The following is a 16,253-nucleotide window of genomic DNA, read 5'->3' as shown; positions in this document are numbered from 1 at the left end:
GTGATAGTGGTTTGAAAGAGAGGGGGCCAGAGCCGTATGCCAGTTATCAGCTGCCTTCAGAGTCAGACATCAGTGAGGCAGACAAACAGCTGGAGCCTGTTCCCGGTGTGTGCATGCGCAGAGTTGCCAGACGAAGGGAACAGGTAAAGAACAGGGGTCGACTTGGGAGTAAGGCCACTGATGGATGATGAATGGCCCCTCCCAGAGGAAATAAAATTAGTTCGCTTAATTGGTTCGAAACTCTCTGAGACTCCTTGCCAAGTTTTGCAGATATCGGCTTGGCAGCTCTCCAAGCCAGATAAGGTCTGTGACTGTAAATCCTTGCTTGAAAGACTTTGCTGGATGTGAATGACCAGAATTCCAAGTAAATTAATAAAAGGGGGTTTTGTCGTGAGCTTTTGCAGGAAGTAATTAGTTAATCTAGTTGGTTCAAGCTTTGAAAAGTTCTGTTTTACTCTGCTAAGTTTGGCCTTGCTCTGCATTTGGCAATTAGGTCTCTGGCAGCATTCCAAAGGAGATAAGGTGGGTGTTTATCAACATTTCCCTGAAAGACTGTGGCAACTCGAGCAGACATCTGTCAGAATCTTCACAGACTGTGAGGATTGTTAATTTACAGCCATATAAATAAAAGGATTTTTGGGACTAAGATTGTGATTTATGCTTTCTCAGGAAGCCTAGATCAGAACAATATTTGTATATAAATTACAGAAGAAATAACATCAAATAACACAAAACTTTTAATACACAAAACTTAAAAAGTGGAAGCAACATAGCTTAGACCAGTTGTCTGGACCGCAATATAATGCAAAAGAGAAAATTTGAAGATTTCGCAAACGTTTCTGATGGTATACATTTGAGAGCAGTTGTTTCACAATGATTTGAAATATTAGACGGTAATTTCCGAACCAAAACTTTCTAACTTCTGTGTTTTATTTTAAAAACCAAACCTGTAATAAATGTACAATTAAAAAAAAAGGAAAAGTAATAATTGACATGAACGTGCAGTTATTACAAAGACAGTGACCTTAAACTACCCAGGACTACCTTATCTTAATACTCTCAAATATAATCTACTTTAATCGCCTAAGACTTTCTAAAAGTCCTTTATCTATAGTAAGACCTCACTAGAAGTTTGTTCCCATCATGAAACATAGGAAATTTATCCTCTACGTATTAATTACACAGTAATTATAATGAACACAATAAGGGTGCACACTTAGCATAAAAAGGATTTGCAGTCAATTGAACTGGCCCGTGAAACTTTTTAAAAAATTGAATACGATCAGACCTCATTAATAGATTCACTCTAAGGACACTCCAATTTCTTCAGATTTATATACCTTTGTATCTAAAATGCATTCTAAAAAGCTTTGACACAAATGGATGTAGCAGAAATAAAACAGCAGCAAAATATAGGCAGTTCTTAACAATACTAGTCAACGTAAGTCACTAGTGCTTTAGATATCATCTTAAATAAACACTTTCCTTTGTTCTTGCTTGTCCTAGATTTTATGCACAAACAGATCATTCGGTTGCCCTAATTTTGCTCAATACCAGCGGTGTCGAACAAAACACCATTTTTTTTTGCAGTTGTGTGTCCAATTCCATAGTCCCACCTAAAAAAAACACTAATTTGTAGGAATGTAGGTGTTGTGGCCAGGACAGTGAGGAGATGGGGGAGGAACATGGGCCAGTCCTGGAGTTTGGGGAAGACTGATGAGGGCTCTGGAGGCAGAGGTGGGGTCAGGGCCATCTGACAGTTATCAGCTACCTTTGGAGTCGGAGATAAGTGAGACAGAAGAACAGCTGGAACCTCTTCCCGATGTGTTCATGCGCAGAGCTATCAGGAGAAGGGAGCAATTAAGGAACAGAGGTCGACTCGGGGGGGGGGGAAAGGCACAAGGGGGCGCTGAATGGCCCCTAACATAGGAAATAAATAGGAGAAAAGGGGGAGTGGTGTTTGCAGGAGACACTTAGTTCGTTAATGGGAAGATTTGCTTATCTGAGAGACTCCTTGTCAAGTATTTCCTTGGCTTGGCCACTATTCAAGGACTGATAAGAACTGTTTCACCCTTGAAAGACTGTTTGCCGGGACTTTGCTGGATATGAATGCTAGGGATTCACATTAGCCAAATAAAAAGGGTTTTTTTTCAGGACCAGGAGTCTGTTTCGTGATTTGGTGAAGCCTACCCGGTTTCCCTGAAAATAAGACCTCCCCAGATAATAAGCCCAATCGGGCTTTTGAGTGCATGCGCTAAAATAAGCCCTCCCTGAAAATATTGCAACGCAGCAGCAGCCATGAGGTAACAACGCTCGCCGCCTCCTGCACCTCAAAAATAATAAGACCTCCGCGAAAATGAGGCCAAGCGCTTATTTCAGGTGTCAAAAGAAAATGAGACCCTGTCTTATTTTTGGGGAAACACGGTAGGTCAGAAGAGTAGGTAGCATTGCTGTGGAATCTTTCAAGACAATAATTTTATTTCACGAGTGACATTTTTCTTGTGCTTTAAAGACATGGGTTCTCTCTCCCTCCCCAAGCCAATTCCTGAAAGGCCTCAGAGCTTTGTCATATTTTGTTGTGCGGCTTCACACCTGGTCAAAATCAACTCTTCAGTTGATGGTAAAGATTAGTAACCCTTCCAAAAACAGAATCCAATGGGATTCTTCGGGATTCCTGACACGAAAAGCAGAATCCTACTTTGAAATAATTGAAATGAATAACGGGAAGAAACATTGTTGGCATGGACACAGTAGACCTCAAGTTACCACCATTCATTGAATGACCGTTCAGATTTACGACGACCCTGAAAAAAGTAACTTGGTCCTTGTTCTCACAACCAATGCAGCATCTCCCCGATCCAAATTTGGGCACTTGGAAACCTATGTGGTTGTTGCATCTCAAGGTCATGGCTATTGGCCACTTTCTCAGCTGGCTTCCAACAAGCAAAATTAATATGGTAAGGTTGGGTTCGCTTAACGACCCTGTGACTCATTTAACAATAATTGATTAACAACCATGGCAATACGGTCATAAAATCAGGCACGGCTCACTTAAAAATAACCACCTGGCTTAGCAATGGAAGTTCTGGTCGCAATTGGAGGTCGTAAGTCAAGGACTATCTCGGCCTGCTTCTCGTTCATTTTGGTCGCAAACATACACAAGATAAAATTCAGCAGTAGGATACGGACACTTACTTACTGTGCGGTGTTGGTATAGAAGCTGCCATGGACATGGAAACATCGTCTATAATGCTCTACACATCACTCAAAATTATGAGGGTGTTACTGACCACCAAGAAAAAAAATGGCACAATACCTTCTCTACACCGCAACCCATTCCGGGAATTATCCATCATTCTGTTTTAAGATTAGTAGTGCAGTTGTAGTAAAAGCTGCCCATAATTTATATAAGCGGGTTTGCTATTTAAAGAAAGTACCTGAATTTTACAGTGACAATGCAGGAATTTCCACATTATTATAGGCCGCCGAATGGCTATTGAACTCAAAAATAGCATCTTGCAAAGACAAATGAGAGAGAAAGGAAGGAAATGGGCTTCCCAGAGTCCTTCAAAATAAGCACATTTAAGACCCAGATCCTCAAGTGTTTGGTACCAAGCCCAAGAAGTGAATTCCAGAAAATGCTTCAGCTGGGGAAGTTTCTCTCTTAGCTGTTCTTTTCTAGAACAGAAATGAGGTAAGTAGCGATGAAAACAGATAGGTCTCATTTATTTTGTGACAGGATAGAAGGAGTGCAAGAAAAAAAGTGGGGTTTTTTTGAGTCACAAAATGTTAGTCGAAGAGAAAAGCAGAATTGCCATTTTGGGACATCCGCAGCAGATCTGAGGGTGGCTCTAATGGACAACGAGAGGAGGAATCACAAATTAATGGCAGAGCAGATTAACAATTCCACCTAAAAAGGACCTTTTAGTCTCCAATCTGGTCTCTTTGTCGTCTGATTTTTGTTCAAGGCAGTGCTATCGCAATTGTCAAATCTATCCCACACAAAAAGGCAAGGAGGGAGCAGAAGAGGACGACACCTTGAACCAAGCAATCCTCTTGCTTGACTGCCAGTCCACAGAAATTCCTGAGTCCTCTGTGGCAGGAAACAAAAATTGGCATCAGGTAGACTCAACTAGACTCAAATGTAGACGCAACTAGACTCAACTGTAGACTCAACCACTGTAAACATCTTTCAAGAACCTCTTGCGTTCTTCTCTTGAGATGCAAAACGCCCAGCACGGATTGTCATTCGGCACAAACTCCTTTTTACAGAAGGAGACAAAATGTTAACAGTTGCTAAAAATTGAAAGCAAAGTCCGTCGAGATATTTCAACCGTAATATATCAGCATTCTTCTCGTTCGGGTCAAAAAACTTGAGATTTGGCTGTATCGGTGCGGACGAAGTAAGTGACCAATTCTCCCTTTCCCTTCACGTTAATCAAACCTCGGCATTCGCAAGCATATCCTAAGCTCTCCAAGATTTTGCACGTCTCTTCTGTAACCTGTGCGTGAAACAAAAATGGAGAGGCCATTCAAAATCCTCAATTAATATGGATTTTGGACCCTGTTTTTTTTTTTTTTTTTTTTTGCTGGCACGTCTAGAAGAAGTTATAAAATCAGTAAAGTTGACTTGCACGGTCAAAGCTAAATATGGATCGTAGGAACAAATCCCAAGAGCTGTGGCAAAAAAAAAAAAACCTCCATATTTTTCAGTACCATATTTTTCGGAGTAAAAGATGCACCAGAGTATAAGACGCACCAAGGTTTTGAAGAGGCAAATTTAAAAGAAAAGGTTTTGCACTCTGCAAACCTCCCAAAAACGGCCTGTTTTTTTGTGAAAATGGGCCTGTGTTTTGTCAAAAAAAGGGCATGGATAGCCTTTAGGAGGCTTATAGAGTGCTCCTGGGGGGCAAAATTGAGCAAAAAATGGCCCGTTTTTTGCTCATTTCTGTCCTCCCCAACCCCCAGGAGCACTCTGAAAGCCTCCTAAAGGATCTGCACAGCCATTTGGTGAAGGGGGCGGGGTTTCAGGAGGCAAAAAATGCTGTATTCAGTGTATAAGACGCACCAAGATTTTCAGTCTCTCTTTTGAGGGAAAAAGGTGTGTCTTATATTCCAAAAAATATGGTAGTTAAGAGCTACCTGGCTTGGCTGAACTTATGTTATGAGGCCTGGTGGCGCAGTGGTTAAAGTGTAGTACTGCAGGCTGCTATTGCTGACTGCCAGCTGCCTGCAATTTGGCATTTCAAATCTCACTAGGTCTAAGTTCATTAAGTCTAAGTGCTATTGCTATCTCCATGTTCTACATATAGTTATTTTGAGGTTTCCTTCTATTAAAACCCAAAATTTCATGTCTTCTTTTACCTGGATTTTTCCAAGTTCTCCAGTAGTCTCCATTCTACTGGCAACATTGACCGTGTTTCCCCAAATATCATATTGGGGTTTGCGAGCACCGATCACACCAGCTACTACCGGTCCATGATTGATGCCTGCATAAATAGGACGATGAAGGAGAAAATAAATGTATGATATAAAATGTACACAGGTTAGATCCAAACTTGGAAAAAAACTCTCAGTTTTCTTAATAAAGTAGCATAGCACTCTTAGGATCTGGGAGATGCCCACCTCTTCCCAAACTTACCAACGCGTAGACGGAAATTGTTGAACGAATGGCGGTTGATGCCATCTAGTTTAGTCATCAAGGCCATTGCGAATTCCACCATGATGCCAATTTGAGCACACTGTTTTTCTTGATCCTAAACAGATGGTGGGAAGAGACACGCCATGGCACTCAATAGCAGGTTATTTCAAAACTATGATATGACATGAACTTGAAGATATATGGACTTCAGCTCAAAGAATTCTGGGAGGTGAAATCTAGACATCTTCAAGTTGAGAAACACTGTTCTGAGGAATGAACCCTTCAAAAGGACACCTACCACATTATTCTCTTGTCCAGGTACCACACAGAGTCCAGATGCTGCCATGTACGTGCTCCCAATAGTTTTGATTTTTTCAACCCCACTAAACTTAGGCTTTAGCAGCAGCTGTTAAAGGGAAAAAAGTGTATAGCATTTAGGAGTTGTCAATTATCTCACTTTATAGTGGTACGAAAGGCTACATTTTCTGGACAAATTAGCCAACTCAGGTTAAAGAGCTTCAGCAGACACTGAATTCAGTGTAATATTTTCATATATTTTTTTGCAGATGTCTTAAGGATATAATTTACGTGATTAATCTGCCCAATTTGAGGTTTTATGGGTGCTTCCAACTCTCAAAATGCTGGTAAACGAGCCATACTTTTTAAATTTGTCACTTTTTTAGTTACGGAGGCTACCAATGGTGTAGGGTCTGCTTGGGTAGGGGGTTGGACTAAATAATCTACAAAGTCCCTTCCAACTGTTCATCTGTATCAATTCAACATGAATAGTAAAGTAATAAAGTTAAAATACTGTACAATATTCCAGCTTAATGTAGGAAGTCTTCAGTTATTTTTGTTCATTTGGCCCAATATTGTCTAATTAATCGCTTTAGAAGGTCAGAAGAACCAGCTCCGATATTCTTCCAATTTAAAGATGCAAAGAATGGAATCTGGAGCCATTCTGGTGCAAAATATTATGGGGTACAAATGAATTATGTTCTTTCCCTCCCACTGTTCCCAACTGATTCCTTCTTTAAACTTGAACAGGTCAAAAAATAATAATAAACCCTTTCAATCAAACTTGACTCCTGTTGACCTCATTGACACAACCATTCATTTTTTTTCTTGACAAAAGTTCTTCCTCACAAATAGTTGTTCAGCTTTCCAGTCAAATGTACAACTATGGTATTTCCCTAAAAGTAAAGGTTCCCCTCGCACATATGTGCTAGTTGTTCCCGACTCTAGGGGGTGGTGCTCATCTCCGTTTTAAAGCCGAAGAGCCAGCGCCGTCCAAAGACATCTCCGTGGTCATATAGCCGGTATGAATAAATGCCGAAGGGGCACGGAACGCTGTTCCCTTCCCACCAAAGGTGGTTCCTATTTTTCTACTTGCATTTTTTACGTGCTTTCGAACTGCTAGGTTGGCAGAAGCTGGGACAAGGAAAGGGAGCTCACTCCATTACATGGCACGAGGGATACTAACCGCTGAACTGCCCACCTTTCTGATCCACAAGCTCATTGTCTTAGCCACTGAGCCACTGCCTCCCTTTGGCTATTTCCCTGTCAGTGTCCTATTCAATTACAGATAATCTGGTTATATTTAACATTCGAAGTGACAATGGCACTAAATAAGTGACTTATGATCAAAATTTGGACACTTGGCAACTGGTTCTTATTTAAGCCGATTGCCAAGTCCCAAGGTCATGTGATCACTTTTGGTGACCTTCTGACAAGCAAAGTCAATGGGGAAGGCAGATTCATTTAACAACCGCGTAACTAACTTAAAAACTGCATTGATTCACGTAACAACTATGGCAATCGAGGTCATAAAATGGGGCGAAACTCACTTAACAAATGTCTTGCTTAGCAACAAACAATTTGGTCTCATTTGTGGTTGTAAGTCAAGGACTATCTGTACTAGCCTCAGGCCTGATTAGTTTCCAGTTCAGACAAAGGTTAGCTTGGGCCTGTCGCATGCCGACACACACCCATCATCCACCAACTTCCAAAACCTCCTGTGGGAGTGGCGTCTTATCTTCCACTAACATCTGCTTCAGATGGCGTCTACTAAGCCTGAGGCCTAGTTCACACCGATGAACAAACGCTGCTAAATATTTCAGGAGAAGATTCTCGGAGTTCTCAAGTAATAAATCAACCTTTGTGGAGTAGCGTTTCTCAACTGTGGCAACTTGGAAGACGTGTGGGCTTCAAGCATTCTCCAACGTTGAAGTCCACACATCTTCAAACTGCCCAGGTTGAGAGACAGGCCTGCAGAAGCCAAAGTCAATAAGGACTTACCTCATCAAAATCTGCGATGATCTCATTCAGGAGACGGAGACATTCCAGCCCCTCCTTGTTGACATCGCACTCAGTGTAAAATACCTTGAAGTCAGGGACCGAGGCAAACATGACACAGACGCAGTCATAAGATTGATGGTACCAGTCCTGAGGGATGTGCAGTAATAGGTTCATGAACAATTGCTTTCAACTTAATGCTCTACTCCCACCCCCTCCAACCACCACCCCATGTTAACCAAGGCAACAAAGACACACAAAGTTCCTTTCTAGTTAGCCCACTGAAATTGCACACAAGTCAAAAATTGGATGCTACACAAAGGAGCTTGTCACAAAGGGTGTTACTCTTCTCTTGGGTCAGACAGACAGACCGTATTTCTTCCAATCTGTTTTCCTTGGTGGTGCCTCTTTGGTCACTCCTTGAGGATCTATAGCGCCCCATGAGCGCTTGAGAAGTAACTCCCAAAGATGAATATCGTTCTTACAAAATTTGAAGTTCTACATGATGAGGAGGATGAGTGTTACTTATGTGGCGTATTCCTCAAAAGAGCACCACACAGCTTTAGGATTGTTGTGGCCCACCAGCAGCCAGTGGAACTGGAAGCAGATTCACCCAGTGAGGAAGTTGGAGAGGAACATGGGTCAGTCCTGGAGTCTGGGAAAGGCTCTGATGAGGGCCCTGTGTCAGAGGCAGAGAGGGGGCCAGGGCCGTCTGACAGTTATCAACTGCTTTCAGAGCTGGACATCAGTGGGCAGAAGAACAGTTGGAGCCTGTTCCCAGTGTGTGCATTTGCAGAGTTGCAACTCCACTTTCGCTCCTCTTTTATTCCCTATGGGAAGGACCATTCACTGTCCACCTGTGGCCTTACTCCCAAGTCGACCCTTGTTCTTTAGCTGTTCCCTTCATCTGGCAACTCTGTGCATGCGCACATCGGGAACAGGCTCCAGTTGTTCGTCTGCCTCACTGATGTCTGACTCTGAAGGCAGCTGATAACTGGCATACGGCTCTGGCCCCCTCCATGCCTCCGACACAGAGCCCTCATCAGAGCCTTCCCCAGACCCCAGGATTGGATCCATCTTCCTCCTCACTGTCCAAATCTGCTGCCAGCTCCACTGGCCGCTGGCGGGCCACCACACTAGGACTCTACTGCTTTCTTCTTAACTTGAGGGCAACTTCAGTGAATGAGCTCTTCAAGATCAACTGACATGCTACCGGCATCTTCAACTGAACCTCTGCCACGTAACGTTACACAAATTTTTTGCGTACCTCGTTTAATTTGTCCCCAATAAAATGAGCCGCCACATGAGCTGGAAGGACGTTTTCCAGCAGTAGCCTGTTTACATTCTCCATGGTTTCAAATGACTCGTGTTCCTTTTTGAATTTGTTTTTCTGCAGGCAGTCCAGCCGACAATAATAGTCTATCTGCAAACAAAGAGACAGTTACCAAAACTATCAGCAACACATACAAAGTTTATCCCCTATTGATGTTGTGAAGGCTAGGACACAATTGGTTTATGACAAGCCAGATACAATGCCCTTAATCTGATTGATCTGCATGTTTCAATGATTCCTACAAATTTTATTTTTAAGTAGACATGCATAGGATCTGTCTATCATCTTTGTCTATCTGTCTGTCTGTCTATCCCTCAAACATCTGTCATTGCGCTCTCTCTCTCTCTCTCGTATCTGTCTATCTATCTACCTACTTAATCTAGTTTATATCTATCTATATCTGTTTACCTAACTACCTACCATTTATATCTATCTATCATCTATCTATCTATCATCTATCTATCTATCTATCTATCTATCTATCTATCTATCTATCTATCTATCTATCATCTATCTATCTATCTATCATCTATCATCTATCATCTATCATCTATCTATCTATCTATCTATCTATCTATCTATCTATCATCTATCATCTATCATCTATCATCTATCTATCTCTCAAAAATCTATCTCTCAAGGTTGGACTAGAAGACCTCCAAGGTCCCTTCCAACTCTGCTATTGTATTGTATTGTAAACATATCTATCTATCTATCTATCTATCTATCTATCTATCTATCTATCTATCTATCTATCTATCTATCTACCTACCTACCTACCTACCTACCTACCTACCTACCTACCCACCCACCTATCATCTATCTTATATCTATCTATCCCTCAAAAGTCTATCATATCTCTCTCTCTCTCTCTCTCTCTCTCTCTCTCTCATCTATCTATCACTTACCTACTTATCTATCTATCTCTATATCTAATTTACAGAGCCACCCATCTCACGAGCAAACAACTCTAGGCAGCATACAACAAATATAAACAATAAATTGTGCTTCTAAAGTGGGTAAGGCACTGTATTTTCTTAACAACAACAACAACAACAACAAAAACACAACACGGTCCATTTCCACTTTTGGGTACTTAAGCCTCCGTAGCTAAATCACCGTTCATTCTTTTTCCTGAACTGGTTGTTGATGGATAATTTGCCTCATTATATTTTAATATAAAAGCCCCAAATTTATTCAGACCCGCATCTTGCATATGGGGATTTAAGCTCAGATCCACGCAATCATAGCGGCTTCATAGGCATACAGCTCAAACAAGTAAAATTATTAAGAAGAAGAATATCAAATGATTGCTAATTCAATATGGAACATCCCCGAGTAATGCCTTGGGATAAACAATTAAACACAGTTTTAAAATAGAAACCTGCCTTTCAGGGGAAAATTAGACTATAATGAATGATTTATGTGTGTACCAACGGGCTGGGATTTGTTCTTTTTGGTTTTGTGTGTGTGTCACTACACAGGGATAATATATTTCCACTATTAGGGAGCAGATGTACCAAACGAACTAGTTGGAGTTCCACCAGAAAACAATATTCTGGTGGAAAGGGAATCTGTTTGATTCAATATCTTCCATTGTCAACCCCCATGGCTCAAAAGGTTTGCTCTTGTCTTCTTTCAATGTAATTTTTGAGCATTAAAGTTGTGCATTAAGAAAACAATGACAAAACTCCATTGTGATGTCCCCATCCAGCTTTATGTTCTACCAACAATGCTTTTCACTTGCAGGAGAAGTCCTGCTCCACCATGGAGGGTGTGTTGAATCAACCTCATATTTTGTTTTTTCCCCAAAGTTTTTTTTTTATTATACATTTTAACTTCTTTTATAAGCAAAGTGCTGTCTGGGTTTTCCCCCTTTGCATCTTCTGTTATGCATAGTTCATTTTACATCATATTTTCATTTCACATTTCAGTCATCTTATTTTCATTCCATATTTTCCAGCTTAACTTTAATTTCTTCTTGATTTATAAACAATATCATTATTTGCCTCTCCAAGTTATTCAAATTTCATCTATCATTTCCATCTATTATTCTGCTTTACTATCAATAACATATGTCCTCAAATTTAATTTTATATAGCAAACATTTCACTTAATTATAAACAGTTAATAGTATTAATCTATTTCCCTCACATCATATTGGCTATATACCATTAGCTATATTTACCAAATTTCATTCTATTCTACTAGTAAATCCTTTTCCTTCTTTCCTCCTTTCAACCATTTTCTCTTAGTCTCTCAGGAACTTCGCTTCTCTTATATTCTGTTCTCTTCACCCATTCGCCTAGCTTTTTTTGTTGCTCTTGTAATTTCTATATTTTTTCTTTCCAATCTTTTTTCTCCTTTTTCCTTCTATTGTTTTAGTACCTTTCCCCAGTTTTCTCCCCCATCTTTTGTTGAGTTATTCATCACATGGTCATTGCCACTCTGGATTAGTATCACCACTCTTTGGCTATTCTATGGAAGAAAATGCATTTCCTCTGGCAGTTTTCTGAGAATTTCAGAATTCCCAGAAAAGGTCACCTAACACCGTTCCACCATGGGGACTGTGGGAAAACTTTGCAATATGGTTGGATTATTTTCAGAGTTGTTACAAAGGAGATCTATGTTTTAATTTTTCACAGTTCAGTTTCTATTGTGTATATTGTCATTCGATACATTTGTTCTGTGAACAAACAATGGTGACAATGACAGATGCAAAGAACAACAATGACAATAATGACTGACGGAAAGACACGTCTCGGTCTTGGAGTCAACTTCCCCAGTTACTGGGCTGAAAATTTGAGGAGCTATAGAACATAAGTCACAAAGAAATCCATACCTGCTTGGACAACAAAACCAGAGTTATATAAAAGAGTGCCAGGTACAAATTGATCATCACTCTGGGATTTTTTATAAAAAGCCTGAAGTAGAAAATTAAAAAAAAAAACCAAATTAGAACAATTACAATGACATACACGTGTTTATGATTGAAAAGGTCCAAATGTCTGAACTGCACATTGCTTAGGAAAGAAAACTTGCCCTAATATTTGCAAAAAGTATTTTCCTTAAGAGAACAGTGAAGTGGCAGGAAGGAAGGAAGGAAGGAAGGAAGGAAGGAAGGAAGGAAGGAAGGAAGGAAGGAAGGAAGGAAGGAAGGAGAGATGAAGCATGTTTGTGTGAAGGGGGAGGAAGGCAGAAAGGAAGGAACAGAAGGAAAGAAAGAGAAAGGAATTGTGTTGGGAGGGAGGGAAGAAGGAAGGAAGGGACAGAATGAGAGAGAGAAAGCTTGTGAGAGGAAGGAAGGAAGGAAGGAAGGAAGAAAAGGAAAGAGAAAGGAAGCGTGTTGGGAGGGAGGGAGGAAGGAGAGGGAGAGAAAGCATGTTTGTGTGAAGGGGATGGAGGGGGAAGGGGAGGGAGGGACAGAAGGAGAGAGAAAGAAAGCAGGAAGGAGAGAGAGAGGGTGTTGGGAGGGAGGGAGGAAAGGAAGGAAGGAAGGAAGGGAGAAATGTGAGGTCACTTCCAACTTGTTAGAGCTTTCATTTTCATGCTCAAAGCAAAGAATGGAACTGGGCAGATGCTATTTACAATGACATCAAATAAACAATCCAGTGGGCCCTTATCACATTTTTTAGCGTCCTGTGCAAGCCAACAGGCACTCCCACAAAGTTCTCAGGTGGGAAACAGCATCTTAAAATAGTCCCAACAGACCTGAATAACTTGATCTCTTCCAATATGACTTCATGGTGGATTTCACCCCACCTCATCCCCCAGCAGAGTTACTTTTGAGATATCAAGCCCTTCCTACCTCTTGGCACACTCCTGGTCGCAGGTGAGATTCGGATTGCTGTTAAATATGATGAAATACCCCACAATGGCTCCTGAGAGCAACATTAGCTTGAGTTCAAAACTCATTCGAAGGAACACGGAGCACGCAATGAAGCCCAGAATGCAGCAGTAGGCATAATACTGGTGTAAAAAGAAGGATTTAAGCAAGAGTTAGCAAATGTGTTCATGTCAGACTACTAGCAGAGGGCTTATTATTACTATTGTGTTATAAGATTGTGCGTCTCAATAGATAAATTACAGGGGCATCCACCCTTGGCAGCTTTAAGAGCTGTGGACTTCAATTCCCAGAATTCCCCAGCCAGCCCTGATATAAATGCTTGGATGCCTCCTGACATAAGGTAAAGGTTCCCTTGCACATATGTGTTAGTCGTTCCCGACTCTAGGGGGCGGTGCTCATCTCCGTTTGAAAGCCAAAGAACTAGCGCTGTCTGGAAATGTCTCCGTGGTCATGTGGCCAGCACAATTAAATGTCAAAGGCGCACGGAACGCTGTTACCTTCCCACCAAAGGTGGTTCCTATTTTTCTACTTGCATTTTTTACATGCTTTCGAACTGCTAGGTTGGCAGAAGCTGGGACAAGTAACAGGAGCTCACTCCATTACGCGGCACTAGGGATTCAAACTGTCAACCTTTCTGATCGACAAGCTCAGCGTCTTAGCCACTGAGCCACTGAGTCCCTGTGCCTCCTGACAGACAAGCAATTATTTAACACTGCATCTTGAAATTAAGCAAATAGGGCCAAGCAAAAGACACATGTCCTCTGCACAGTTGTGAAGAAGCAGGCACAACTTTACAGAAACCATGTGTCTGTTAAGATGGCAATTCAAGAGCATGGCTTCAAATGGGAACAGATCAGATCCTACACCTGATTCAGATTGGGTGGGATTGAGCCGGTTCGCTCTGGTTCGGACAAACCGGTAGCGACAGCTGCACGAGGCTCCGCCCACTTGCCCCGATGTAATGCGCCAGCACTGCAAACTGGTAGGGAAGGGAAGTGAATCCCATCTCTGACCTGAGTGTAATGGTTGTAACATTATTTTTTTTCCCATCAGGGTCATAACTTGAAATGGTCGCTGCACAATGCAGTCGCTAAGCGAAGTCTACCTGCATAAACCTGATACATTTGTGACTGCCTTTTGCTCAGGGCAGGACCCAAAATCTATATTTTTAAAATATTACATTCATCTTCACTCACCGGGTAAATCATAACTTCAGTATTTGAACTGTTTCCTGACACCTGTATTTTGGGGTGGGGGGCAGAGGGGAGAGGAAAAACATAAATAATTACTGAGGTGATAAATTGAGCTTCACACAAGCAAATCTGTAAGGGGAAAAATTAACAGAAATATGCAAGAGGGGTAAAATATTTTGTAGCTCTGGGAAAGTTCTGGTCATATTTGGAGTGGTGGGATTCAAATAATTTAACAACCGGTTCTCTGCCCTAATGACCAGCTGGGTAGGCATGGCTCAGTGGTCATGTGACCATGTGGGCGTGGCCAACTCAACGTCACTCAGATCAATGGGTGATTCGCCTTAGCTGTGACAGTGTAATAAGAGTTAACCGGAGAGGCAGTTTCTGTAAGCAGGGCAATAAAGATGAGGCTAGAAACAACACCAGAATGTTTCTTCCTGCCTTACTTACAGGATTAGCCCTGTAAAGTGGAGAAAAACAAAATGAGATTTCTTCCAACAGCTGGTTCCCCAAACAGCTTAGAAAGTTAACAACCAGTTCTCCCGAATAGGTGCGAACTGGCTGAATCCCACCACCGGAAGGGGCTCAGACCGGCTCCTTCCTGACTTACTGGAATATAAGAAGGAGGGAAGATAAATGCCTTATTATTACACCTAATCTCAATAAAGTGTAATTCTAGTCTGCCTGTAAATATTTTCCAGTGGGGCTGACGATAACAATTACAGATTGCCCTTGACTCAATGACCACAATTGAGCTCCAATTAACCATTATTAAGCAAGGCAGTTGTGAAGTGTTTCATTTTCCGGCAACAGTTGTTAAGCAAATCACTGCAGTTGGTAACGGAAACATGTGGTCATTGAGTGGATCTGGTTTTCCCCCACTGACTTTGCTTGTCAAGGCGCTGAATGGGACGGTTGGAAATGGGGATGATCACTTGAACCCAGGGCAATACAACTGTCGTAAGTCCATGCCAGTTGCCAAGCGCCCACATTTTGATCATGTGACCATGGGGAAACGCTGCAATGGTTGTCAATGTGAAACATGGACATGTGTCCTTTTTTTTTCAGCGCTGTAATAAACTTCAAACCGTCACTAAATGAACGGTTGTAATCAGGGGTGGGATTCAACTGGATGTTGCCGGATGTTAATTTTAATCTGGTTTGCGGAACCGGTAGTTGCAAGGATTGGCTGAGGCCCCCTCCCCACCCCCGCCACCTCTCCCCAGGAGTCTCCACGCAGCCTGTCCATCACGCCAGGTATGTGCAGGGCCTGCGTGGAGGCTCTGGGAGGCCGAAAAATGGGCCTACCGGAAATAACGGAAGTCCAGAAACGGGTCTGTTTCCAGCCTTCGGAGCCTGGGGGAGGCCATTTTTGCCCTCCTGGAGGCTCAAGGAAAGGCTCCGGAGCCCGGGGAGGGCAAAACACCCCCCCCCCTCTGGTGCATGAAGCCAATTAGGTCCTGCCCCCATGACCACGCCCACCCAGCAACCAGGCAGAGAACTGGTTGCTCAAATTTTTCAATCCCACCCCTGGTTGTAATTTGAGAACTGCCTGGAAAGATGACCCTTCCCCCCCTCACTAACTAAAAGTTATGCATGAGATTTTTTTTTTTTTACAAAATAAACATTTCCAAAGTCACTTTAATCATTTGCCTTCTAATTTTTAACCCGGCTTTTAGCCAAGAGCATTGACAGAATATAAAGGCAGCATAATGAAGGTCAGATCCAAAACAGCCAAAGGTTCATTGGTAAATCTCCATCCTGCAACAAGCCTTTGTTTTTTAAAAAAAGGGGGAGGACAATTTGCGAGCAGCAACCGCAAATCGATTCCACAGAAAGGCGATGGAAAAGCGAGATAGTGCAGGTAAAGTCAGCATAGCCTATAATCAAAACATTACATGGAGTATTTTCACCTTGAGATAAGAAAGCCAGCCCACACCTGCT

At 41.9% G+C, this 16,253-nt stretch overlaps 1 protein-coding gene across 1 annotated transcript in view; it reads right to left on the bottom strand.

The window, feature by feature from the left end:
• Positions 1–722: 722 nt before the first annotated feature.
• ADCY7 (adenylate cyclase 7) overlaps positions 723–16,253 on the bottom strand; it is a 72,922-nt gene continuing 57,391 nt past the window's right edge. The window contains exons 20-28 of the mRNA XM_081963268.1: positions 14,313–14,354; positions 13,078–13,238; positions 12,112–12,193; positions 9,204–9,359; positions 7,940–8,086; positions 5,940–6,047; positions 5,642–5,756; positions 5,365–5,489; positions 723–4,502 (exon numbers count right to left, since the gene is read on the bottom strand). Of these exons, the coding sequence (XP_081819394.1) occupies positions 4,365–4,502; positions 5,365–5,489; positions 5,642–5,756; positions 5,940–6,047; positions 7,940–8,086; positions 9,204–9,359; positions 12,112–12,193; positions 13,078–13,238; positions 14,313–14,354 (1,074 nt within the window). The 3' untranslated portion in view covers positions 723–4,364. The remainder of the gene's footprint in view (positions 4,503–5,364; positions 5,490–5,641; positions 5,757–5,939; positions 6,048–7,939; positions 8,087–9,203; positions 9,360–12,111; positions 12,194–13,077; positions 13,239–14,312; positions 14,355–16,253) is intronic.

Source organism: Natrix helvetica, assembly GCF_964273705.1.
Source record: "Natrix helvetica genome assembly, chromosome: 10".
Lineage (NCBI taxonomy): Eukaryota > Metazoa > Chordata > Lepidosauria > Squamata > Natricidae > Natrix > Natrix helvetica.
Note: the sequence above shows the minus strand (reverse complement) of the source record. Positions and strands in the feature narration are given on the sequence as shown.